This window comes from Taudactylus pleione, unplaced genomic scaffold, assembly GCF_031769625.1.
Source record: "Taudactylus pleione unplaced genomic scaffold, aTauple2 ptg000313l, whole genome shotgun sequence".
Classification (NCBI taxonomy): domain Eukaryota; kingdom Metazoa; phylum Chordata; class Amphibia; order Anura; family Myobatrachidae; genus Taudactylus; species Taudactylus pleione.
This window is the reverse complement of record NW_028284714.1, coordinates 521,026-546,246: the sequence shown is the minus strand read 5'-3', so window position 1 is coordinate 546,246 and position 25,221 is coordinate 521,026. Positions and strand designations below refer to the sequence as shown.

The window sequence follows — 25,221 nt, the reverse complement described above, 5'->3', positions numbered from 1 at the left end:
AGGCTGTACAATGGAGCCGAGCCATTGATCTGCAATATTTATGTTAATAGGAGAAAGTAGTAGTAGAAGAAAGTAGAGCAGTGTTGTGTAGGAGCTTTATGGTGCACAAACAGTCTATGCATGACATTGTGTGGTGTTTAATATACTTTTAAGAGCGACCATTGGTCGTACATATTATGTTTGAAATATTTCATAGAAATGACCGTAAACAAATTAATATAGATCAATATAAAAGATACACAAATTGGATATTTACTTATATTTATTTATATGACAAATGCTAAAAATAAGTCACATCCATAACAAGGTGTCCAAAGGCAAAAATGAGACTTTTACCATCTTATTTTTATTTTTGTCAATTCCCTATCCCCAGAGAAATAAGCAGACTATCCAGTTAGTGCTGTAAACAAGAAAATATAAAATACTGGTCTCACAATTTAAGACGGACAGTGTTAATGGTCCACAATAAGAAATGATTCGGTGTTACAATGATCACCAATAATGGCTACTCACTAATTAAATATGTTTACGAGATTCATTATGAGACATGTCAATACTCAACATACAAAGTGGAGATCAGAGGAGTTTTGTCTTTTTATATTTCTACTACATTAAATGCATTAATAAGCCTCTAGGATTTAGCAAGAAAACATTGATTAGTGCCTCAACCATCTTGTTGTCGGGATACACTTAGAGAAAAACTGGCCAATAGTTACCAAAGACCACATTTATTTGTCAGAGAGCATAAGAAAGCCCCCAATATCCTTTCTGTAAGATCCATTCGACCCTGTTCCAACATTCGTGTATCGGTCTACCTCCATTCTCCATTCTGTAAGTGTGGGGACATCTGTGAAAGATACCTGCTGCAGCCCAGTCACTCACTGTGAAACTACCCCTGTAATTCAGCATTTTTATACACAAATTACACGGTGGTTTGAAAGTAACCTAAATAGAGAACACTTGCTGCTGTGTTATGACAGATCCTTTGAATTATTAAACCTAAAAAACAAATTAATCTTTTATGAATGGACATAGAATTCAGTGTTCTTATTACAGCAAATGCTTGTCTTATGCATACGCAACCTCTCGTACATATGCACTAATGTTACATAGCTGGTTTTTCATGCAGGTAAACAGGCTTCATTAAAAGTAGTAACACAGATATCCTACCAGCGGTAAGCTGGCTGATTTGGAAGTAGAAGCTTTCCCCAGAAATCACAGTCAGGCTTGATGGAAAGAAAGTATGGACCCTAATGCAGCATAAATGGAAAATGTGTGAAAGTGTATATTAAAAATCAAAAGATGAAGACAGTGTTCTTGTGGAAATGTGAGAGATATCGGTGTATGTAGCACTTGTACAGTAATGTGTCCATGCTGGAGGCACATATATTCGGTGTAATGAGAGGCTACTATACAGGTATTAGAAACAACTACACAAAGTTAGAATGATTTATCCGTAGCAGCAGCCCAGAATCAGACATAACATTGGTCACTGTGCGACTACGCTGCTGGGTTCGTGCACAGTTCACTGTACCTCAGACACTAATAGGCCAGACCATCAAACAAAGTGCTCCTCCGCAGACTCATGACAGGCACAAATATACACCTCACATGGGCTCAGCAGGGAGCACTTAGCAAATGCTTTACCTTGGTCACATATCCAGGAGCACAACGTGGAGGAATAACTGACCAATCATAATAGAATTACAATAATAATCTCCACTAGAAGGCTCAACATATATTATATCGTAGGTGGCAAAGGGGAGCAAATTAACTGTGTTGGTTAGAATTGTGCTACACTTTATTTTGACAAAACAAGATGCAAATAACTAAACAATGTAGAAGAGACCTCTACTTCCATAATCTTTGTAAACTAGAGCAGAGACATGATTAACATGTGAATAAAGCATAAAAGACGTTTACTTGCACATAATACAAGCATGTATATGTCAAATGCTTCCTGTACAGTAAGAGGGATAATGTGTTGGAGATGAGCACTGTATGTATTCGCTTGGGTTGCTAAGTGGAAAAAAGTCAAGGTGAAAAAAAGGGTACAGAATGGAGTCTTAAATCAGAGCACATCTCATAGCTTCTAACTGTTCCCAGCCTCTATGAATAGTTAACGAGGTGAGGGAGAATAGGTGATAAGTGTCTAAAAATAGGCAGCGCCAAAAGGAACGCCTGACCAGGGGTAGCCCAAGGAGGCAGCTGGTAACCCTTAAATGTCTAGAATTTACCCACAATGCACAGATGCTGCCCTAAATTAATTAATATGTATCTGTATTGCTGTGGGGCAGCAAAATTAGGCCATGTTAATCTCTTTAACAATCAGGAAAAAAAAACATGATGGAGCAGTATTTGCATCTAATAAAAGTCTTGTTTATTTTCCTGACATAGACATGAGAGACAAAGTATGTCTGTGTAAGTAATTTTAAAAGATGACAGCCCTATGACAAACTTAGCATCTGCCGAATGGCAAAATGCTGTAAGCTCTCGGAAGGGACTGTGATTAGGTTTGTTAGCATGACAGGAGCCATCTTTATTCAGGCAACTGCAAGGGGGCGAGCAATAGCGTAATTGCTTCTTGCACATAAAAAAATTAACCTCTGTTCACAGTGACAAGGACAACACGTAACCTTTCTGCGATAGACATTGGCCAGTAATGGAATAACCTAACAAATTACATTTCCTATTTCTTACAGATCTAAAGAAACCAATCAATTTGTGAATGTTCAAGACCCAAACATAATAACTGCCTACTATGTTATATGGCGTTACTATGTTATATGGCGTTACTATGTTATATGGCATTTTAATGGTAAACCCAAGATTAATTGTAGCGCTTATTACAAATTAGGAGTGGCTCTAGTAACAAGAGCAAAATCAAATACACAGAAAATAGTAAAAGTCTAATGTGGTACATTGTCCTTTAGTAGTACATTTACGCCAATTCTAGTCAACCACTGTGTATAATTTGGGGCCTACTGTAGGTAGATACTTTGAGTGTGATGTCTTATAATCTTCTATGCACAAAACAGGTTCAAGTTTAAGGAATTGTTCTTGCATAATCTAATATTAGTTCAATTACACAGGTGCAATGCAACATATGGGTTTACATCCAGGTATAAAATATCCTGACAACACAGATGGCATCGCCAATTAGTAAAGACTCCTAGCTACAATTATGACAAACAAAGACGATGTAAAAAGACAATTGGTATTACTACAGTACAATCCAAAGTTGCGAAGGCACCATTCAGCCACAGAGACAAGATACATGTGGCTATTCATACATGAAACAAAAATCACAAGCAAAGAACACCAAAATATAGCGTAAAAATCTTAGTGCAGTTTTATTGCTACAGCTGCACTTGTCAAAGTCAGAAGATAAATGCAAAAAAGTAGAGATTACCAAAAAAATATAAATGTATATGTATACAGAGAAATGTATATGATGAATTGGGCTACACACGTGTAAAAATATTTTCCATTCTCGATTTTCTTGTTAGAAAAGCTGAGAGCGCGGTACTGTTGGATGGCAACAATGTTAAACTGACTTCATGCTGTACCCAGTAGAGCTTTGTGCTATTGTGGCCAACGGTCAAAACAAACGGTCTTCACTGAAATGTAGGAGAGCGCTTTGATTTCATAGGAGGTGGACAGTGGCCAAAATAAGAAAGGAAGGAGAGAATGAGCATACTGATCAATAGCAGGGCTGAGAATAGATCAGATATGTACAGTACACTACTACAGGACATATGCTGTACCATGACAGCTTGCACACACTCCAGCAACTACACATAGCAGTCATTCAGTGAGTGCAGCAGGAGACATTAGGCATGAGGAAGTTCTAGCCTATCTTGTACATTTAGAATCCATTTCATTGAACTGGTACCACTGAAGTGGTTGGTGTAATTCAGTTATTTACTGTGCACCTGTGAATAATAAAACTAATGATGTTTATAGGTCATGTGACATCTGAATACTTTACAGCTAGCGAGCAGCCTCCACAATAAACTCCAATCTTCATGTAGTATAAAACCCTGGACACAATACAGACTAGTAAGTAATTTCCATAATGTCCGACTGAAAGGAGCTCAGCAAATACTATTTAAATGTGGCATCTAGCAAGTTATTTTGCATTAAGGCCCTCTTCCAAAACAAAAACTAAATCTAGTATTCCATCTAGACTTTAAAAGCACATTTAAGCATTGCATTAGTTACATTGAAGACAATCAGCAGACATGGGACGACGAGCAGACCCTCCCCCACTCACAAGTGGGAGAGAAAGCCAGCAAATTCACCAAAACCCTCTTCCAGTAGGACTGTCCCATCTTAACTAACAATTTATTCAACTTCTAGAACAAGATCTTCTCCCTCTAGATGCATGTCGAGTTTCACATAAATTTTCTTGATTGTTCCAGAGACTGGAGAATTGACCAAGGTCTCCATTTTCATGGCACTGAGCACACACAGCGGCTGCCCCTTCTCAATTTTCTGTCCTTCTTTCACTTTAATGTCAATCACCTTTCCTGGCATGGGGGCTCCAATTTGGCCCTTCACATCTTTTAGAGCCTTGGGGTGGAAATGCATCTCCTGCAAAGGCAGAGACAAAAATTCAGTGAAAAAAAAAATGGAAGAATATTTATAAAACAAACAAACCACTGACTACACCAGAGGTTTCCAAACATAGTCCTCAAGGCACTCCAACTGTTCAAGTTTTGGAGATACAGTGGGGCAAAAAAGTTTTTGGACAGCCACAGATTGTGCAAGTTGCTGCACTTTAAAAGATGAGAGAGGTCTGTAATTTCCATCATATGTACACTTTAACTGTGAGACAGACTCAGAACAAAAAATTCCGGAACTCACATTGTATGATTTTTAAAACAATTTATTTGTATGTTCTTGAGGAAAATAAATATTTGGACACCTACCAACCAGCAAGAATTCTGGCTTTCACAGACCTGTTACTTCTCATCTATCCTCCACTCGTTACCTGTATTAATGGCACCTGTTTGAACTGGTTAACTGTATAAAAGACACCTGTCCACACCCTCAAACAGTCAGACTGCAACCTCTCCACCATGGCCAAGACCAGAGAGCTGTCTAAAGACACCAGAGACAAAATTGTATACCTGCACAAGGCTGGGATGAGCTACTCGACAATAGACAAACAGCTTGGTGAGAAGAGATCAACTGTTGGCGCAATTATTAAAAAATGGAAGAAATACAAGATCACTGACAATCTCCCTCGACCAGGGGCTCCATGCAAGATCTCACCTCGTGGGGTATCAATGATCTTGAGAACGGTGAGGGATCAGCCCAGAACTACATGGGGGGACCTGGTCAATGACCTCAAGAGAGCTGGGACCACAGTCACAAAGGTTACCATTAGTAACACACTACGTCGTCATGAATTCAAATCCTGCAGCACCCGAAAGGTCCCCCTGCTTAAGCCAGCACATTTCCATGCCCATCTAAAGTTTGCCCATGACCATATGGATGATCCAAAGGAAGATTGGGAGAATCTCATGTGGTCAGATGAGACCAATATAGAACTTTTTGGTATAAACTCCACACGCCGTGTTTGGAGGGAGAAGAATGATGAGTGGCATCCCAAAAACACCATACCCACTGTGAAGCATGGGGGTGGAAACATCATGCTTTCGGGATGCTTTTCTGCAAAGGGGACAGGACGACTTATCCGTATTACGGAGAGCATGAATGGGGCCATGTATCGTGACATTTTGGGGAAAAAACCTCCTTCCCTCAGTAAGAGCATTGAAGATGCAACGTGGCTAGGTCTTCCAGCATGACAATGACCCCCAAACACACCGCTCGGGCAACTAAGGAATGGCTTCGTAAGAAGCATTTCAAGGTCCTGGATTGGCCTAGCCAGTCTCCAGACCTCAACCCAATAGAAAATCTGTGGGAGGGAGTTGAAAGTCTGTGTTGCCCGACGACAGCCCCAAAACATGACACGTCTAGAGAAGATCTGCAATGAAGAGTGGGCCAAAATACCTGCTGCAGTGTGTGCAAACCTGGTTAAGAACTACAGGAAACGTTTGACTTCTGTAATTGCCAACCTAGGTTACTTTACAAAGTATTGAGTTAAACTTTTTGATTGTCCAAATATTTATTTTCCGCAAGAATATACAAATAAATTGTTTCAAAAACATACAATGTGATTTCCAGAATCTTTTGTTCTGATTCTGTCTCTCACAGTTGAAGTGTACCTATGATCGAAATTACAGACCTCTCTCATCTTTTAAAGTGCAACAACTTGCACAATCGGTGGCTGTCCAAATACTTTTTTGCCCCACTGTATCCATGGTAGAGCACAGGTGGTTAAATCAAAATGACCGAGGTACTAATTAAGTCACCTGTGGTTAAGCATGTACAGTATATTCTTAAAATCCAGACTGTTAATGTGCCTTAAGGACCTCTGGACTACACTTTAAATAGTGTCATTTTTACCAGCATCTGGGTGTTTATTCAGATTCTGAACCGCATTTGGCTATTTATTCAGGTTCTCAACCGCATTTGGGTATTTATTCAAGTTTTCAACCGCATTTGGGTGTTTATTCAGGTTCTCAATTGCATTTGGGTGTTTATTCAGTTTCTGAACTGCTGAACAGCTTTCAACTGATCTTCAGCCATTACATAACTCGTGTTTGTGCTGGAAATTCTTATTTTAGAAATCAAGAGTTATTGTAGACTTACCTTTCTCAACTCTATTTCTTTGAAATCCACAGGGATACCATGGGGTGTGTGGTTGGAGTGATCCGGGTACCAAACAATTAAAGCTTTAGCTCCCAAGATGCACTGATCCTCCTCCACATACTGTATACCCCGCCCCCTGCCAAAGGCAGATCAGTTTTGTAAACAAGGCAAAGGCAGGAGCGAGGAGAAGGAAGAACAATGTACACAAGAAACACTCACAAAAGATGAGGGAATCCATAACTAAAAGGAAAATACCCAATGAAGCCAAGTGCGTCTGGGTGGGCACCCTGTGGACTTCGAAGAAATAGAGTTAACCAAAGGTAAGTCAACCATAACTCTTAATTTCTTCTTCAGGGTCCTTAAGAGATGCACAGGGATACCATGGGGTTTTCCTAAAGCAGTTTCCCCTAAGGGTGGGGATGCTCCTGAGCAGAAAAGAGAATCAGACGTCCAAAGGAAGCATCCTTAGAGGCCAAGGTGTCAAAGGCATAGTATCTGAGAAAGGTGTGGATGGAAGACCATGTGGCCGCCTTGCACAATTATTCAGCAGAAGCACCATGTCGAGCCACCCACGAGGGTCCCACAGTCCGAGTAGAATGTGCTGTAGTCCTATTTGGAACAGGATGACCAGCTTGCGTATAGGCCAAAGAGATTGTCATGCAGAGCCAACGAACCAGAGTCTGTTTTGAAAGCCATACAACACAAAATGAGAATCAGATTTCCTCATGGATTTGGTACGATCAACGTAGATCCTATGAACACAAACCACAACCAGAGAGGCTTCACCTGCAGAGATCTCCAAGGACTGGTAGGCCAGAACCACAATCTCTTCATTTAAGTGGAACCGGGATACCAAAATGTTCTAACAGCAGACAGGGGAGCGATCCTTCGCTGGAACCAGACTGATAATGCAGAAATCTCAACTCTAAGGGAGGCCGAGGTCTAACCAAGCCTGGAGAAAGGCTAGCACCCCGGAAACCCCAAGAACTGTATAGGCGTATGCTCTGGGGGAGCACCATTGAAAGTAAGAGTGCCAAACTCTGTAATAGATGTGGGCTGAGGAAGGCTTACGTGCACTGAGCATCGTCTGGACCACAGAGCGAGAGAAATCCTTGGCTCTTAAGATGGATGACTCAAGAGCCACGCCATCAAAAACGGATGACGTAGGTCTGGGAGCAGGCAAGGGCCCTGCACTAATAGATCCTGCCGTAAAGGAAGTGGTAAAGGAGTGTCTATGGAGAGACTCCTTAGGTCGGTGAACCAATGGCACCTGGGCCAGGCTGGGGCTATTAGTATCGCCTTCTTGTTTGAACTTTCGAAAAACCCTCGGAAGGAGAGAGATCTGAAAAAAAAAAAAAAAAGAGGTATGCGAGATTGAAGTCCCAACTGGCAGAGCGTCCATGAAGGTGGCTGAGGGGTATCTGGTCTTGGCCCCGTATCTGGGGACCTTGTGGTTGTGACATTAGTCCATGAGGTCTACTTCTGGTAGGCCCCATCTGTCCACGAGGAGTTGAAAGACATCCGGGTGGAGAGCCCACTCTCCAGCGTGCATGTCCTCACGGCTTAGGAAGTCCGCTTCCCAGTTGAGGACTCCGGGGATGTTTACCACTTCCTGCATGGCAGCCTGACTTCGCGTACCTCCCTGATGGTTGAGGTAGGCTACAGCAGTCGCATTGTCAGACTTTAATTTAGACCATGGAACCGAAATCTGCATCGCTGAGTGAATGGTTACTCTCCAACTATGCCGAAATTTTGACCACTGGCAGAAAGATCCCCTGTATTTGAGAATCCAGGATCCCCCCAGATGTACCATTCGCTCTGTCAGAAAGAGGAAGGACTTTTTCCAATTGACGAGCCAGCCATGTGTTTGCAGGCAGTCCACGGTCAGCTGGAGATAGCGTTGTAACACAGCCGGTGACTGTGCCAAGATTAAGAGGTTGTCTAGGTATGGCAGGATTCTGACTCCATGACATCTGAGGTGGGCCACCATTGAAACTGATAATGTTGCTCTAGAACAGCAAACCATAGGGACCGTTCGTGGGTTGGAGTAATAGGCACATGCAGGTATTCATCCTGAATGTCCAGAGAAACCATGAAATATCCAGGATCCACAGCCAGGACATTTGATCGTAGAGTTTCCATGCAGAACTTTGGCACTCTGATAAATTTGTTGAGGGATTTGAGACTCGGAATAGGCCTATGAGACCCGTTGGGCTTCTGAATCAAAAAGAGTGGAATAAAAACCAGTTCCTTGATGACCCAAAGGAACCGGTATTATCATACCTGAACTCAACAGGGAGCAAATGGCTTCCTGGAGGGCCAGGGCCTTGATAGGGTCTGATGGGGACCTGTACAAAAAAATATCTGAGGGGGGATGGAACGACGCTTTAGAAAGGTGAGAGCGTACCAGAGAGACCACCTCTCAGACCCAGGTGTCTGTTGTTTGACGCCAAGAGTCGGCAAATCGATGAAGTCGGCGTCCCATGCTGGGATAAACCAGGAGGAGGCCCGTCCCATCAGGCAGAGGGTTTGTTTGTCGTCAGACTTGGAAGCTGGACGTCTGGCCGACCAAGACTTGGCTCGCGGCTTGGCGGTCTTGTGAGAACTAGACTGCCTAGGAAAGGACTGACCTTTTGCCTTACCCTGAGGGAAAACAGACAGAGAAGAGGCCGGCCTAGGCTTAGGGACAGATGCGGATGGCAGAAAGGCAGATTTTGAAGCTGCCACAGTAGCCACGATTTTGTCCAACTCCGCGCCGAATAGCCTGTCTCCAGAGAAGGGTAAGGATTTGAGGGCCTTCTTGGATTCCATGTCTGCTTTCCAGAACCATAGCCAAAGGACCCAGCCGGCAACTGTCGAGGTTGTAGATGCAAGAAGTCCAGTATCCAACGCAGCTTCTCCCAAATAAGAGGCCACTTCCTGAATATGGGTAATGAAGGCTAGTTGTTCCCTGGTAGTGTGTGATGGCAGGCTGTCTTCCAGTGCTTCTGTCCATCATTCGATGGCCTTAGCTATCCAGGCTGCGGTTATAGCCGGCCGAATAATAGCCTCAGAAAGCGAGTAGACTGATTTGAAACAAAATTTCACACAATGTGTTGAAGGTCAAGGCCCACAAAAGTGATGTAAAATGGTATTTCTCCCATGTTGCGTTTAAGAGAAAACAGCAAATGCTCGTTTTTTGCAAAAATGCATTGAAACCAAGGGAAACAGCAAAAACGCATACTTTGCACTCTCTCTTCTTTTAGCAAACACAGGACCTCATTCAGAGGCGGTCCTTAGATGCAAGCGGTCGCTCTAAATGAGGGTGGTCGCTTGCATCTTGTAGTGCCGCCTCTTGGTCGATCGCTAAGCTGTGGGTTACCACCCACAGCTCTAGCGACCGACCAGAGTGATGGTCGCGATGGTCAAGACCATCGCGACCATTGGGGCTTGCGACGAGACCCTAAGGTTGGGTCTCGGCACTCGCAAGCCCCAGGGAGCTTCCTGCTCTGATCAAGCAGGAAGCTCCCCACTGACATCACTGCTGATGTCAGTGGGGCTGCCCCCAAACGGCAAGCGTACCTTCGGGAACGCCTCAGTTTGGCCGGCCACGCCCCATGCCCGCCTCCCAAACGGAGCGAGCTGTCACTCACCATCGACAGCTTGCCCCCTTTGGTGCGAGACCCCTAGCGACAGAGCGCCCGTCGCCGGTCTCGCGCAAGCGCATGCCGGAGCCAGCTCTGACGTGCGCATGCCCAGTGGGGGAACATCGACCCGGTTGCAAGCGCTCAACGGTTGCGACCGGGTCTGAATGACCCCCAGAGACAGCTCAAAATTGAGCCATATTCTGAACTGAGTGGGCATAAACCTCCATCCAAGGAGGATGCATAGGGGGTTCCAACATAGTAGGCTGTAATAGCTGTGGGTACCCCATGGTGGAGGCAGCAGGGGGCTGATAAGCGGTCCACTATCTGCATCATAACCTGGGATAAGGAGGACACCCAAGGTGGCTCCTGGACAGGGCTGGTACGGTGGGGACTGGGGAGGTGGTTCAAAACAAATAGCACACAGACCATCCTAAAGGAAATCCTGAGGGGACAAACCTGCTGAACAGGATCTGCAATTAACCAGCATAGTGGCTTAAGGCTCCTGTTTACCCTTAGAAGACAAAGTAATAACCAGCCAGCAGCACACAATCAATGTATGGCTAGTAATGCAGTGAGACACCCTTCACAAATACAAGTAAATGTGAAGTATTAATGAACCCTTAGACACCTGGTAGTTGAGGGTAAACAAGAGCAGCAGGGATAGATATAATGGACAGTCAGAAAGTTTTAAGACAGTATATCACAACAGCAAAGCTAGCACAAGTCACATACAATGCATATAAATATACCTATAAATATACTGTACTTATAATGGGCACTGAATCAACTACTCAAGCCTCCAAGGGTTGGTAGGATTAGTGCGCTGTATAACCTGGCCCCAGGGAGAGGTATACAGGGAAACTGGACCCAAATCTCCTGAGACCTGTAGATTCAGAAAAGCTCTGAATAATGGCTGCTGAGAGACTCATATAGGGAGGAGGGTGAGGAGGAGGAGCAGCTCAGAGGCGGGAACCCTTTTGTGAGGGATGGCGCTCTGGGTTGGGGGAGGGGCTGCCTGGGAAGAGCCTACCTCCCTGCTGCTGCATCACCCGCCAGGTGCCGCTGGCCTCTACGTGGTCTAAGACACCAGGTTTTAACTGCACTAGCGGTCTAGTGGGGGAGCGGACAAATCAGTCGCCCCACTGCAGCGTCCTCCGGCAGGTCTCCATCACTGGAGGCAAGGACTGCACAAAACGCGATTCCCCACAAGTGGGGACCGGCTGCAGCCCTGCTTCCCCAATGGAGCGGCTAGCAGAGCCCCGCTGGTGCCCGCCGCCGGACCACTCACAGGTGTTGCGGCAATGGCGGAGGTAGTTGGAGCAGCAGCACAGGCGCCCATTAGGACGCCTTGCTGCTTGCTCAAATAAATAAAGCTTGGGGCTGCCTAAGCAGTCCCCCTGTTCTAAAGGTGCGGCCGGTCCTTCCAGTACCAAACGTAAAACTGATCTGCCTTTGGCTGGGTATATGTGGAGGGGGACCAGTGCATCCTGGGAGCTAAAGCTTTAACTGTTTGGTGCACAGATCACTCCAACCACACCCCCCCCCCCTATGGTATCCTTGTGAATCCCTATGGACCCTGAAGAAGAAGGAAGAACTCTGGTAGTATACTGTAGCAGCTGCAAGGTGATCTAAAAGTTGTGCCGAAGTGTTGTGCGTGTTTACTACAGTGATGTAACTTTTCCTAATAAGATTCACCATATTGAAGTGGTATATAGGCCATACAGTAGGTAAAAGTTGACATCAAATGTATTATGCCTAATTTTCACCAAGCATAAGTAATAAAATCACTAACAAGATGCATGATAATGTAGTAATATATCCTTGTGCAGAATCAGCATTTTGTTTGCTGCTTTCCTACAGACACCGGACATTTCCAGTTCTCCACCAATTTCCATTTCTCTGCTCACCATACAGTGAGCAATTCTTTAGAACACAACACAGTGGGGTAAGCCTTACCTTCATGGCCTGTGTGTCTTTCACAAGCAGGGCGCGGAGTTGACCATTGAGCTCAAAGAAGACTTCCCTTTGGCCGGCCTTGTTCAGATCTCCCAAAGCAAGAGCTTTAATGTGCAATGTTTTTCCTCTTTCCAATTCCACCTGAGAAATGTATTAGAAAAACCAAAACAAAAATTAATTACAAAAAAAAATAAAAATAATCACCAACAAGTTTGTGCTACATGGTCTTCTCTTCATTCCACATACTGTACACACTGAATCTAGTCAGAGACTTACCCACCATACATCCCTTCATTATACACTGCATGTGGAACAGTACTTTACACAATAACAAAAATGACTGCTCTGTACACACATCTGCATTATTACTTTTCATTGTAGTCAATTTGTCGTTGTAATTACATTGACTTCCTCATTGTTTTTATACTTCTATATTTACCCTAATCAAACATAATAAAGAATTTGGATTGAACCATGTATTTGAAGTAAACATGATATTTTCAAAACTTTCTTTACAGTAGCACCTACCTCAAACTCCTCTGCAATCTTGGGTCCCTCCAGGAAGAGGCGTGTGTTGAGACATTCCACAGGACCAAACTGAGTGTTAAAGTCCTTGTACTCCTCAAATACTTTGGGATACATGGCAGCGGACATTATATCCTCTGTAGTGATATCATCATATTTGCTCTTCAATCCTTCTTCCAGTTTGGAGAAGTCCATGGGTGATAAAGTGGCTCCAGGTCTACCCTCAATACGTGGCAGGTCCTTCAAAACCTGTGTATGGTGATAACATACAGTATTACTTTAGGGAACTGCTGTTAAACTGTATGAACTGATGGATAAATATCTTCCTCCTCTTAGCATTTAATCATGAAATCAGAAGAGTGTAATAATTTTGGTTGTCTGCTAATCTAACCGACCTCACGCCTACACTTCCCTCCCCTGTAACACAACCCACCCAGGCAGGGGTGCCACCAGTTGTTGGCCCAGGACAAAATTAAACTATTTATTGTCCCGGTGAGAGGCAAAACCAGTGCTGGTGGCTGCCGATCATAAGATGTGTATAATATAAACAGGAGCACAATCCTGTCCACCACATAACCGTATGAATGATCAGTAAGTACAATTTACTTAATCATTTTTGCTGAATTTCTCAAAAAGAAACTTTTGGCCTAGGGGGTGCCGTGGAAAAATGCTGATACTCTAGTGCGCCGTGATTCAAAAAAGCTTGGTAACCTCTGCTGTAACAAACTGGGCCTGATACGGAGGTGCATACAATGCCGATATATATGCAATTGGCGGATGTATGAAGTACTGTGCACGCAACCGAATCGCACTGCGCATGCGTCCCAATGGTTGCCGCAAAGAGAGACAGAACAAATTTGGAGGCAAGAGCTGTGTATATGCCATAGAGCAGGTGCAAGTTTTGATGGTGCGGCCGGCTAAAGGCTCAGTTTAAAGTAATCAGTTGTGGCTTTAGTATGAGAGGCAGACACGGCTGTATGCACCTAGGAATAAAGCTCATTACCTCCTCAGTCCTGTAGTAACATTTCATTCCCATCCCTCCCACATACAGATGTGTCTACATACAACTATCCTCCGTGCACTACAAGTCACGTTACACAACGCAGGAGCGCCGAGCGTCTTTTTGTGCAACTTTTTCACTTCAAATGCTACTTATTCGCACAGCCGTGAAAACAGAACACACAAGCAGCTTCTGCTTATTAAAATGATATGTGGCATGCCTATATTCAGTGTGCGGCTGAGGGTGTATCTGCATGTGAAATGCTACGTTACAGTGTCAGTGACACTGTAACATAGCATTTTGCATGCAGATACAGCCGCAGTTGAACACAAAACATAGGCATGCCACATATATGTAACACATTACCCCTTCTCATTTGTAGTAACATTTCTTCCCCATTACTCCCATGCAACATGTTACCCCCTGACCTTTTTGGTAACAATTTTTCCCCATTGCTCCCATGTAACACATGTAATAACATTTCTTCCCCCATTACTCCCATGCAACACATGTAGTAACATTTCTTCCTCATCCCTCCCATGTATCACATAACCACTTCACCTTTGTAGTAACATTTCTTGCCCATCCCTCCCAAGTAACACATTAATCCCTCATCTCTATAGTAAAATTTATTCTCTGTCCCTCTCATGCAACACATTACCTCTTCGCCTTTGTAGTAACATTTCTTCCCCATACCTCCCATTTAATACTTTACCCCTCTCCTCTGTAATAAAATTTCTTCCACATCCCTCCAATGTAAAGGTGCCCACACACATAACGATATTTTACATGATCTGGCCGATTCCGACGAATCGTGATGACAGATCGTGTAAAATATGGCCAAATCGTGAGGAAATCGTGAGTCCTAACTCACGATCTGCCGTGCAGTAGGGCAGATCTGACAATCTGGGACAAAATGCACTGGGAAAAAAAAAAAAAAAAGTTAAGACGCACGATAGATCTTATGCTTTTTACTCCAAATCGTGTGTAGGAGCTGCCGGGGGAGAGTTCAGGGGAAATCGCACACATCGTGGGATCGTGTGCAGATCGGTATGTGTGTGGGCACCTTTACAAATTACCCCCTCTCCTTTGCACTAACATTTCTTCCCCATTACTCCCATGAAACACATTACCCCCTATCCTCTGTAGTAACATTTCATCCCCATTACTCCCATGCAACACATTACCCTCTAACCTCTGTAGTAACATTTCATCCCCATTACTCCCATGCAACACATTACCCTCTAACCTCTGTAGTAACATTTCATCCCCATTATTCCCATGTAACATATTGCCCGATCACCTTTGTAGTAACAATTCTTCCCCATTACTCCCATGTAGCACATTACCCCATCACCTTTGTAAGAATTCTTCCCCATTACTCCCATGCAACACATTACCCCCTTACCTTTATAGTAACAGGTCTTCCCCATTAATCCCAAATAACACATTACCCCCTCATCTCTGTAGTAAAATGTATTTGCGTCACTCTCATGCAACACATTACCCCATCACCTTTGTAGTAACATTTATTCCCCATTACTCTCATGCAACACATTACCCACTCTCCTTTATAGTAACATTTCTTCCCCATCCTTCCCATGTAACAATTTACCCCCTCACCTTTGTAGTAACATTTCTTCCCCATCCTTCCCAAGTAACAAATTACCCCCTCTCCTCTGTAGTAACATTTCTTCCCCATTACTCCCTAACCTCTGTAGTAACATTTCTTCCCCACTACTCCCATGTAACACATTACCCCCCAACCTCTGTAATAACATTTCTTCCCAATTACTCCCATGGATCCCTAAGGGGATTCAGAATGTTAACAGGTTCTGAATGTCAACAGTCAAATGTCAATATACACATATGTCGACATGTTCATATTGTCAATATTCAACATTTGAAAACAGAATGTCAACAGTACATTTTTGTGTTGTTTTTAGGGTTAGGGCAAAAATATGCAAAAAGTCGACATTCTGGTGTAGAAATGCTTAATATGTGAATGTCGACATATTGCTTGTCCACTTAATGTCCATTCTGAATGTCAATCTTTAATACCATATCCGTCCCTCAGGACTCGAGTTGCGAAACTCTGCATTACCCTGTCACCCCTGTAGTAACATTTATTCTCCTAGTATAAGAATAAAATCCCAACCATTAGTCACCTTTATATCAAAAACTTTCTTACCACCACCCTTCCTCTGTACATCACATCCCCTGCACATTACTAATCTGTCACGTGACTCAGGATGGGAATACTATGGTCTTCCTCCAGCAAATAAAAGTGTCCCTGCAGACCTAATGTGGCATGTACTGGTAGGTTGTGCTGCTGTAGTATGGAGCTACAAGACACTGGTGCCTTACTAATCTGTAATTGTGTGTAGATCCATATAGCTCTCTACACCCCAAATTTTAGGTCCATCTTGTTTCTTTTTATGCCTATGTCACCATAATTTAAATTTTTCATTATGGATAGGTTTACACATAGACACCTGCACAAAAATATGTACATAAAGCTATGCATTTATTAGTTTATCCATCTCTGTAAGTGATGGAAGGAGAAAACACAGAGTGCCCAGAGAGCTACCACTTGGGAGGGCTAGAAACACTGCAGTTTTCACGGTTAGGAACTGTAATGGAAAGTAGCATTTACCTTGGAGCGTAAAGGCTCTGGGAATCCACCATGAGGAATGCCGATGTAACCCTGCAGATATTCCACCACAGACAGCGGGAAAGAGAGTTCATCTGCCGCAGACTCAACCTCTTCACGTGTCAGCCCATTGTGCACCATGAACTGTGCCAGGTCCCCAACTATTTTGGATGAGGGTGTTACCTAAAAACAACAGGAAATAGTAACAAAGGTAAGTCTACCATAACTCTTTCTTTGAAGTCCATAGGGTCCACAGGGATACCATGGGGATAATGTTGTTGGAGCGATCCAGGCACCAAACAGTTAAGCTTTTAGCTCCCAGGATGCCCCAGGTCCACCTCCACATATACCTCACCCACGGCCACAAGCATTCAGTTTTGTAAACAAGCCCAAGGCAGGAGAAGGAAAGTGGAGAAGGAAGAACAATCATACACCAGAAAAACTCATAGACAAATTACCCAATGCAGTCAGGTGTGTCAGAGTGGGTGCCCTGTGGACCCTATAGACTACGAAGAAAAAGAGTTAACAAAAGGTAAGTCTACCATAACTTATTTTCTTCTTCAGGGTCCATAGGGATCAACAGGGATACCATGGGGATGACCTAAAGCAGTTCCCCTAAGGGTGGGGACGCTCCTGAACAGAAAGGAGAACCCGCCGCCCAAAGGAAGCATTCTAAGAGGCAAAAGTATCAAAGGCATAAAACTTAAGAAAAGTGTGGACAGAAGTCCACTTGGCTGCCTTGCATAATTGCTCAGCAGAGGCACCACGACAAAACGCCCACGATGGTAGAGTAGAATGTGCTGTCACCGTGTTTGGAACAGAGAGATCAGCCCGTGTATACACCTGAGAGATAGTCATACGTAACAATCGAGTCAGAGTGGGTTTGCTAGCTGGACCATCCTCATTTGTGAAAACCATATAACAGAAAGAGAGTGTCTAATTTTCTTAAATAGTTTGTACGATCCACATAGATACGGAGAGCACGAACCACATCCCGGGAGGCTTCACCTACAGAAAGGTCTGAAGACTGAAAAGTTGGAGCCACAATCTCTTCATTCACATGAAAATGGGACACTACCATAGGAAGGTAACCCGTCTGTGTACAGAGAACAGCTCTATCCTGGTGAAAAATCAAAAAGGGGGAGCGACAAGAGAGCGCTGCCAAATCAGAGACTCCGTGTGCAGAAGAGATAGTGAGGAGAAAAAGGGTCTTCACTATCAACCATTTCAAAATTTCAAATCTATTGAGTCCAGAGGTTCAAATGGGGGAACTTGCAGCCCCTTGAGAACCAGGGAAAATCCCACGGTGTCACCGGTGGGACAAAGGGTGGCTGAACTCGGAGAACGCCCTGTAAAAAAGTTCTAACATCCAGGAAAAGAAGCAATCCTTTACTGGAACCAAACTGACAATGCAGAAACCTGTACTCTCAGGATGGGCAGGCGCAGACCGATGTCTAAGTACTCAGGAAACCCTAAAAATCTTAGGGTCATACTTTCTATAGGAACACCACTGACCAAAAGAATGCCAAACTCTGTAATAGATGCGTGCAGAGGAAGATTTTTGTGCTCTAAGCATCGTTTGAATCACAGAGCTGGAGAAACCTTTGGCTCTCAAGATGGAAGACTCAAGAGCCACGCCGTCAAATACAGATGGGCTAAGTCCAGATGTAGGCAGAGACCCTGCGATAACAGATCCGGCCATAGAGGAAGAGGAAATGGAATGTCTATGGATAGATTCCGTATGTCGGTGAACCAATGGCGTCTGGGCCAAGCAGTAGCTACTGGTATCACAGTTCAGCCTTCCTGCTTGAGTTTCCCGAGGACCCTTGGGAGGAGGGAAATCGGAGGAAAGATACGCCAGCTTGAAGTCCCATCTCACGGCCAGTGAGTCTACAAATGCGGCTGAAGGGTCTCTGGTCCTGGACTCGTACCTGGGGACCTTGTGATTGTGACGTGAGGCCATGAAGTCTACGTCTGGTTTGTTCACGAGGAGTTGAAAAACCCCCGGGCGGAGATACCACTCTCCAGCGTGTATGTCCTGATGACTTAAGAAATCTGCTTCCCAGTTGAGGACTCCCGCAATGAATATTGCATAGATAGCCAGAAAATTACATTCTGCCCAGATCAGAATGTTTGCCACTTTCTTCATGACTGCGTGACTTTGTGTGCCTCCTTGATGACTGAGATAGGCTACTTTGGTCGCATTGCCGGACTAGATCTGGACCGGCCTGCCCTGGAACAGGTCCTGTGCCATGTTAAGTGCTTTGTATACTGCTCGAAGCTCCAGAATGTTTATGGGCAGTTGACTTTCCCGATTTGTCCATTTTCCCTGAAAGGTGTGATGACCTGTCACCAGCCCCATCCGCGAAGACTAGCGTCCGTGGGGAGAAGCACCTAATTTGGAATCCAGAATGGGCGACCTTTGTCCAGATGATCCTTTTGTAGCCAGCATGAGAGAGAGAGAGAGACGAACCTCTGGAGTGAGAAGGATCCTCTGGGACCGTATTAGATGATACTGTCCGTTCTAACGGGTAATGGGAGAGAATAAATTGCTGCAGAGGCCTGGAGTGTAATTGAGCATATTCCACCATGTCGAAGGCGGATACCATTGACCCCAAGACCTGCATCGCTGATAGAATGGATAACCTTCTATTGCGTTGCAATTTGCGTACTCGCAATGATAGGGCCGCAATCTTGGCAGAAACACCCTTTTTTGCCTGAGAATCCAGAAGTGCCCCTAGATATACCATCCGCTGTGTTGGAGAAAGAGAGGATTTCGTCCAATTGATGATCCAGCCGTGTGTCTGTAGGCAGGCAATGGTCAGTTGGAGATGGTGTTGTAAAACAGCTGGAGACTGTGCCAAAAGGTCGAGTCCAAGTATAGCTGTATTCTGAGGTAGGCAGTAATAACGGCCATTATTTTTGGTGAAGACCCGATGGGCCGTTGATAGGCCAAAGGGCAGTGCCTGAAATTGGAAATGTTGCTGCAGGAGAGCAAACCGAAGAAATTGTTGGTGGGATGGTGTAATAGGTACATACAGATATGCCTCCTGAATGTCCAGGGAAGCCATAAAATCCCCTGGTTCAATTGCCAAAATAACTGATCGAAGATTCTCCATACAGAACTCGGGTACATGGATAAACTTGTTGAGGGTTTTCAGATTTAGAATAGGGCGATGAGACCCATTTGGTTTCTGAACCAAAAATAGATTGGAATAATAACCTCTTCCTTGTTGAACCAGGGACGATCACCCCTGCCCTCAGCAGGGAGTAAATGGCTTCCTGGATGGCCAAGGCCTTGATAAGATCTGATATGGAAATTGTACAAAAAACTTTTGGGGAGGGCACCTCTGGAAAGTGAGGGCATACCCCTGAGAGACCACTTCTGAGAGACCACTTCTCAGACCCAAGTGTCTGTTGTTGTTTGATGCCAGTAGTCCACAAATTGAAGAAGTCGGTCTCCCACCCTGGAATCCTCCAGGAGGCGGCCCACCCAATCAAGCAAAGGGTTTGTCACCTGGCTTAGAAGCTGACGTCTGGCTGGCCAGGACCTCTTAGTTTGCTGCTTGGTGGTCCTGCAAGAACTAGGACGGTCTTGAGGAAGACTGTCCTTTTGCTCATCCCAGAGGATGGAAGGACCGAAAAGAAGACTGCCTAGATTTTAATGTAGCTGTTGATGGCAGACCTGAGTAGCCACTATCTTATCTAATTCTGCTCCAAAAAGTATATTTCCAAAACAAGTAAGGATTCCAGAGCCTTCTTTGACCCCGTATCTGCTTTTCAAGACCTTAACCAAAGGGCTCCATGAGTCACAACTGAGGCTGCTGATGCCTTAGAAGCTAGGAGCCCAACATCTACTGCAGCTTCTCCCAAATAGGAGGCCGATTCCCGTATGTGTGAGATATATGTCAGCTGTTCTCTAGTAGCATTCGGTAGAGTATCTTCCAATGCACCTGTCCATTCTTCAACATCCTTGGATACCCAAGCCCCAACCATAGCTGGTCGAGTACCAGCGCCAGAAAATACTGCTTTAAGACATGTTTACATTTTTCTATCTGTAGGATCTTTAAGAGAAGATGCTGACGTAATAGGTAACGTAGCACTCCTGACTAAATGTGTCACATGAGCATTCACAGTAGGAGGCATTTCCCACTTAGTACATTCAGTAGGTGGGAAAGGATACAAAGATGTTAATCTTTTCTCAACATGGAACCGTTTAACCGGGTTACTCCATGCCTCTTCCATAAGTTCTTCAATTTGCGGACTACTTGCATCAAGCTGCTCAGATTTAAAAAAAACTCAGCCTTTACCACTTCTGGTGTTTAAACACTGGAGCCTTCCTGTCTAGGAGCTGGCTCATCATCCTGTATATCTAGGATTGACTTGACCACCCTCACCAAAGAAGGGACATCCACTGTAGAAGGATGATCCTACTCTCCAGAGATAGACCGTGGAGAAGAACCTGGCGCATCACCTGATTCCTCCGATGATGCGTCTGAATCTACATGCTGAGCAGACTGATTAAAAGATAACGTCCGCTTAGGCGCCTTAGTGACTACCGGTCTATTCGCCACAGCCGACTGAACCATACTCTGACTTGAGTGGACATAAACATCCAACCAAGAAGGATGTATGGGGGGGAAAGGGGCAAACATAGCGTGCTGAAAGAGCTGTGGGTATCCTACTAAAGAAAGAAGCATATGAGTAGCTAAACGATCCATTAGCTGCATCATCACCTGAAACAAGGAGGGCACCCAAGATGTCTCAAGTACAGGGGCTGGTAGACTGGATTGGTGAGGTGGTTCTTTATAACAGACAGCACACAAACCATGCTGTATAAAGTCCTGAGGGGACAAGCCTTCAAAACAGGATTTACATGAAACCAGCACAGGGGCCTCAACCTCCTGTTTCCCTTTAACCTTTGGCATATCAATTATAAGGTAATAACGCAATGTAATGTGACAGCCTTCATAAATATCTAGTAAATGTGAAGTACAGATAAAAAAAAAAAGCCACCCACCTGTAACAGAGGGATGAGGAGAAAAAATAGTGATAGTTCTAACTGACACTCACAAATAAAAGGCAGTATCAAAACAGCAGCTAGCAAACAGTCACATACAATGCATATGTAAATTAGTTGCACTGGACCCTGAATCAACTACTCAAACTTGTCAGATAAGGCCCCGGTGGTCTAGAGTGGGAGCGGACGGCCCGGGCCGTCACTGCAGCGGCTTCCGGGTGCAGCTCCAGCGCCGGAAGCAGAACTGCAGCGCGCGATTCCCTGAAAGCAAGGAATCATCTTACCTGACATCTCTGTGCGTCCGGTTGCAGTCTAGGCCCCTGTGTCGCTGCTAAGACCCGCCGAAATCACCAGACCTGTTACTGGTGTTACAGCCCGCCAGAGGTAGACGGAGTCGTCTATTAAGACGCTCAGTACTGCTAAGTCTAAAACATAGAAATAAAAAATAAAACATAATTAAAGCTTGGGACTGCCTAAGCAGTCCCCCTGTTTTAAAGGTGCGTCTGAATCCTGCAGCACCAAATGAAAAACAGAATACCTGTGGCCGGGGTATATGTGGAAGAGGACCTGAGACATCCTGGGAGCTAAAAGCTTTAACTGTTTGGTGCTTGGATCACTCCAACCACATTGTCCCCTGGTATCCCTGTGGACCCTGATGAAGAAATTATTAAATTTGAAGCAATTTATTTACTCTATAAAGACTAAACACCTTCTGCTTTTTAGATAAGATCAATACAGGTACAATATATATTATTCATGCCCATGTTATGTTTTGCAGCCTTAAATAATTCTACCAACACTTCTCTCCATTATATAGATTTTCCAAGAGAGGATTACCAGGATAAGGAGGCAGGAACTTCATACTTAAGCATCACATGACTCAGGGATGGTTCCAAATATTCTTTCCTCCTGTGATGCTACAATCCCCCTGAAAGCCCCATTGACAGCAGAGGGTTTATCATGCTGGTTGATTATGAGAACAGCTTTTTAATTATGCTGGGTCTTAATCTACATGGGTGTTAAGATCTAGTCTTTTTACTCATCTATCATTGCTCCTTCCCAAGCTATTAGCAACAGCAGCCAATTCATTTAACATGGGAAGCTGTCAGTGAGTGTTAATTAAAATGAACGTAATTATAGGGGCTCAAAATACGCTAGGATTTCCAATTCTATCTAGAAATGAATGGTAAATGTGACTTCTAACTGTGCAAACTACTGAGCTATTTATGGTGGTTAGACCCAAATTAAGAAAACTCACAATATTCTCAATACTCTGGTGTTGGGTCATAGACGGATCACAATATGCTAATTGGGGAGTTCACCATTTAGTCATTATACAGTTGAAAACTGAAGTCACACAAAGCCTGGCCTCAGATTTCACCATATGGGGACTGCTGTTCAGGACTCTATGCAATGTCATAGGAAATGGGTTACCAAACGGCAGGTGTTTTCCTACTGGAGCCTGATGCTATGTACACTCACTAGACAGGGAAGCCAATGCAACCCACACCGAGCAACCAAAGCAGCTTAAAAAAAAGAACCCTATACCCTGACATCAGTGGGTAAAGTTCAAGTGAGTTTATGTTTTGAAATGATCTTGCTCCAGAGCCTACTAAACAGCGAGAAGTGTGGGGGTGTGGCCACGGCGAATATGGAGTAGCACGCATGCTGGCGAGCTCACCAGCAACTTCATTCTGTCCTGACATCCTGCACTCTGCCAAGTGGAGTTCCTTGTAGCCTACCAATGGGATAAGATGTGGTGTGATTGTGTCGGTGCATTTTAGGCCAGCTCCAAGCACCAGGGAGCCCCCGAACAGGCGGAATAACAGCAGAGCCTGTGTGTACCAGGTCTGCTTGCTTGTACTACCGTGGTGGCGGTTGTCAGCAGTGACAGGTCTGACTGCCAAATTTTCTTACCTTCTCCTAGTCTCCACTGCATTAATACCTTACTGCTTCAACCTCCTCTCTCTCTCCTGGACTGTAGGGCTTATTGCTGGCTGTGTGGAGTCCTGTTGTCAGATTAGAATTCTCCCTCACTTGCAGCTGCAGCTCCTGAGTACATTAACCCCTTCACTGCTACATACTCCTATGCTTCTGTTTTTACGATTTGCCTCTGGGGCAATCACAATGGGGAAATTTAACCATACTTCCGCAGCTGCTAAATTAGAGCACTGTGGGCCTGATTCAGAGCCGCTCGCACGATGTGTATGAAAATTGCGTAGGCAGTGCAATCGCACAGCAATGCATTAGCTTCCCCAGTATTTCTTAGAGAGCGATCACATAGTGTATGCAGACACCCACCAGCCTGTTTTAAGACGCCCACTTGTGCACGTCATGTCCAGGAAGTGTATGCAATCATCGGTACATCGGGTTACATTGGATGCTATCGCAGCGCTTGAGGTTGACCATACCTTGCCGCAAGCACTTCAGTGTAAAAACAAACCAGGTGACGTGTACTATGATGCTGTCTTATAATTATGCACACCTCTAAAACGCCATTGAGATGCTTAGGCACGCCTGCGTTTGCACCTCCACTCCGTTTTTAATGGCCAGCCCCTGTTACCACCTACAAACGGCTTCCCCTGTCACTCACTCTGCTGGGCTGTCTATGCGCAGCGAGCGAATGCATTGTGAACTTTCGCTAAGGTATGCGCACTGCGATGTATACACACAATGCATACACACTGCAAACCATCGGCAGCAGCGAGAGTATGCATCTTAGCGAGCGGGTCTGAATGAGCTCCTGTGCTTGCTCCAGTTCCTCAACCTCCAGTAGAAGATTCTCATTATCCCCCCTACACTTTATCTACGCCTGGTATGGCTTTTACTGTGCTTGTACCATCTGAGATTGCCCTTCAACAGGTGTTAGATGTCGTAAGTGCCAGTGAAAAGCACATTATGGATCGGATTGGCGGAGAGCAGTCTGTCCTGTCCATGAAAGGGTTGGTGAGGCTAAAACGCACATCTTTATATTGGAAGAGTCTGTATTTCCACTAAAGGAGCAGGTTTGTACTCTGGACTCTGAAATGGCTGCTGAGCAACGGAAATGATCAGATGCGGATGGACGTCTTCAACACAATAATGTGCGCTTTGTGGGGTCACCGGAGATGGAGGAAGGCAACCACCCTGAAGAATTCCTGGAAAATGGTTACTAGACACTTATGGCCATGAAGCTCTTACTTTGCATTCTGCGGTGGAGGGGGCTCATCATCATACCCCTTGCTTCTGTAGCTGTGCTTAGAGTAATAGTGTTATTTGTTTCTTATTTTTACTGTTTTATCGTATAGTGTCTTACTGTATGACTGTCTTATTGTATGCTCACTAGCAGCCAGTACGGTGCTAGGTGACCATTTGTGGCGCCTTATATGTATAATAATACCTACAAGAGTGTTGCCACCTGGCTCCCCTTCCCAAACTTTTATATGCAAATTACTATCATGACCGTGATACTGTTTTTTTTGCGATTGGATTGCACTAAGGTTATCTGTGTTCCCAGAATTCTCCATGGAAGTACAGAAGGACTGGGCTCAATTTCTACCCAAGAGACATTTGTGTGACTTAAACCTCCGTATGCCAGACTCTTTCCCTCCAATTTGAGAGTCATTGCCGACAGAGACCAAATTCTTCCTCTCTCCTAAGAAAGCTACTATGTGTCTTGAACGTCACATGCCAGGCCGCAGACAAATGGCTAAGGACTGGCGCAGTATCCATCCTATAT

At 44.5% G+C, this 25,221-nt stretch overlaps 1 protein-coding gene across 1 annotated transcript in view; it reads right to left on the bottom strand.

Annotated features, from left to right (window-relative positions):
* Positions 1-251: 251 nt before the first annotated feature.
* Positions 252-25,221, bottom strand: part of PC (pyruvate carboxylase) — a 525,492-nt gene continuing 500,522 nt past the window's right edge. The window contains exons 18-21 of the mRNA XM_088442518.1: positions 16,487-16,666; positions 12,834-13,079; positions 12,306-12,446; positions 252-4,596 (exon numbers count right to left, since the gene is read on the bottom strand). Coding sequence (XP_088298644.1) covers positions 4,348-4,596; positions 12,306-12,446; positions 12,834-13,079; positions 16,487-16,666 — 816 coding nt within the window. The 3' untranslated portion in view covers positions 252-4,347. The remainder of the gene's footprint in view (positions 4,597-12,305; positions 12,447-12,833; positions 13,080-16,486; positions 16,667-25,221) is intronic.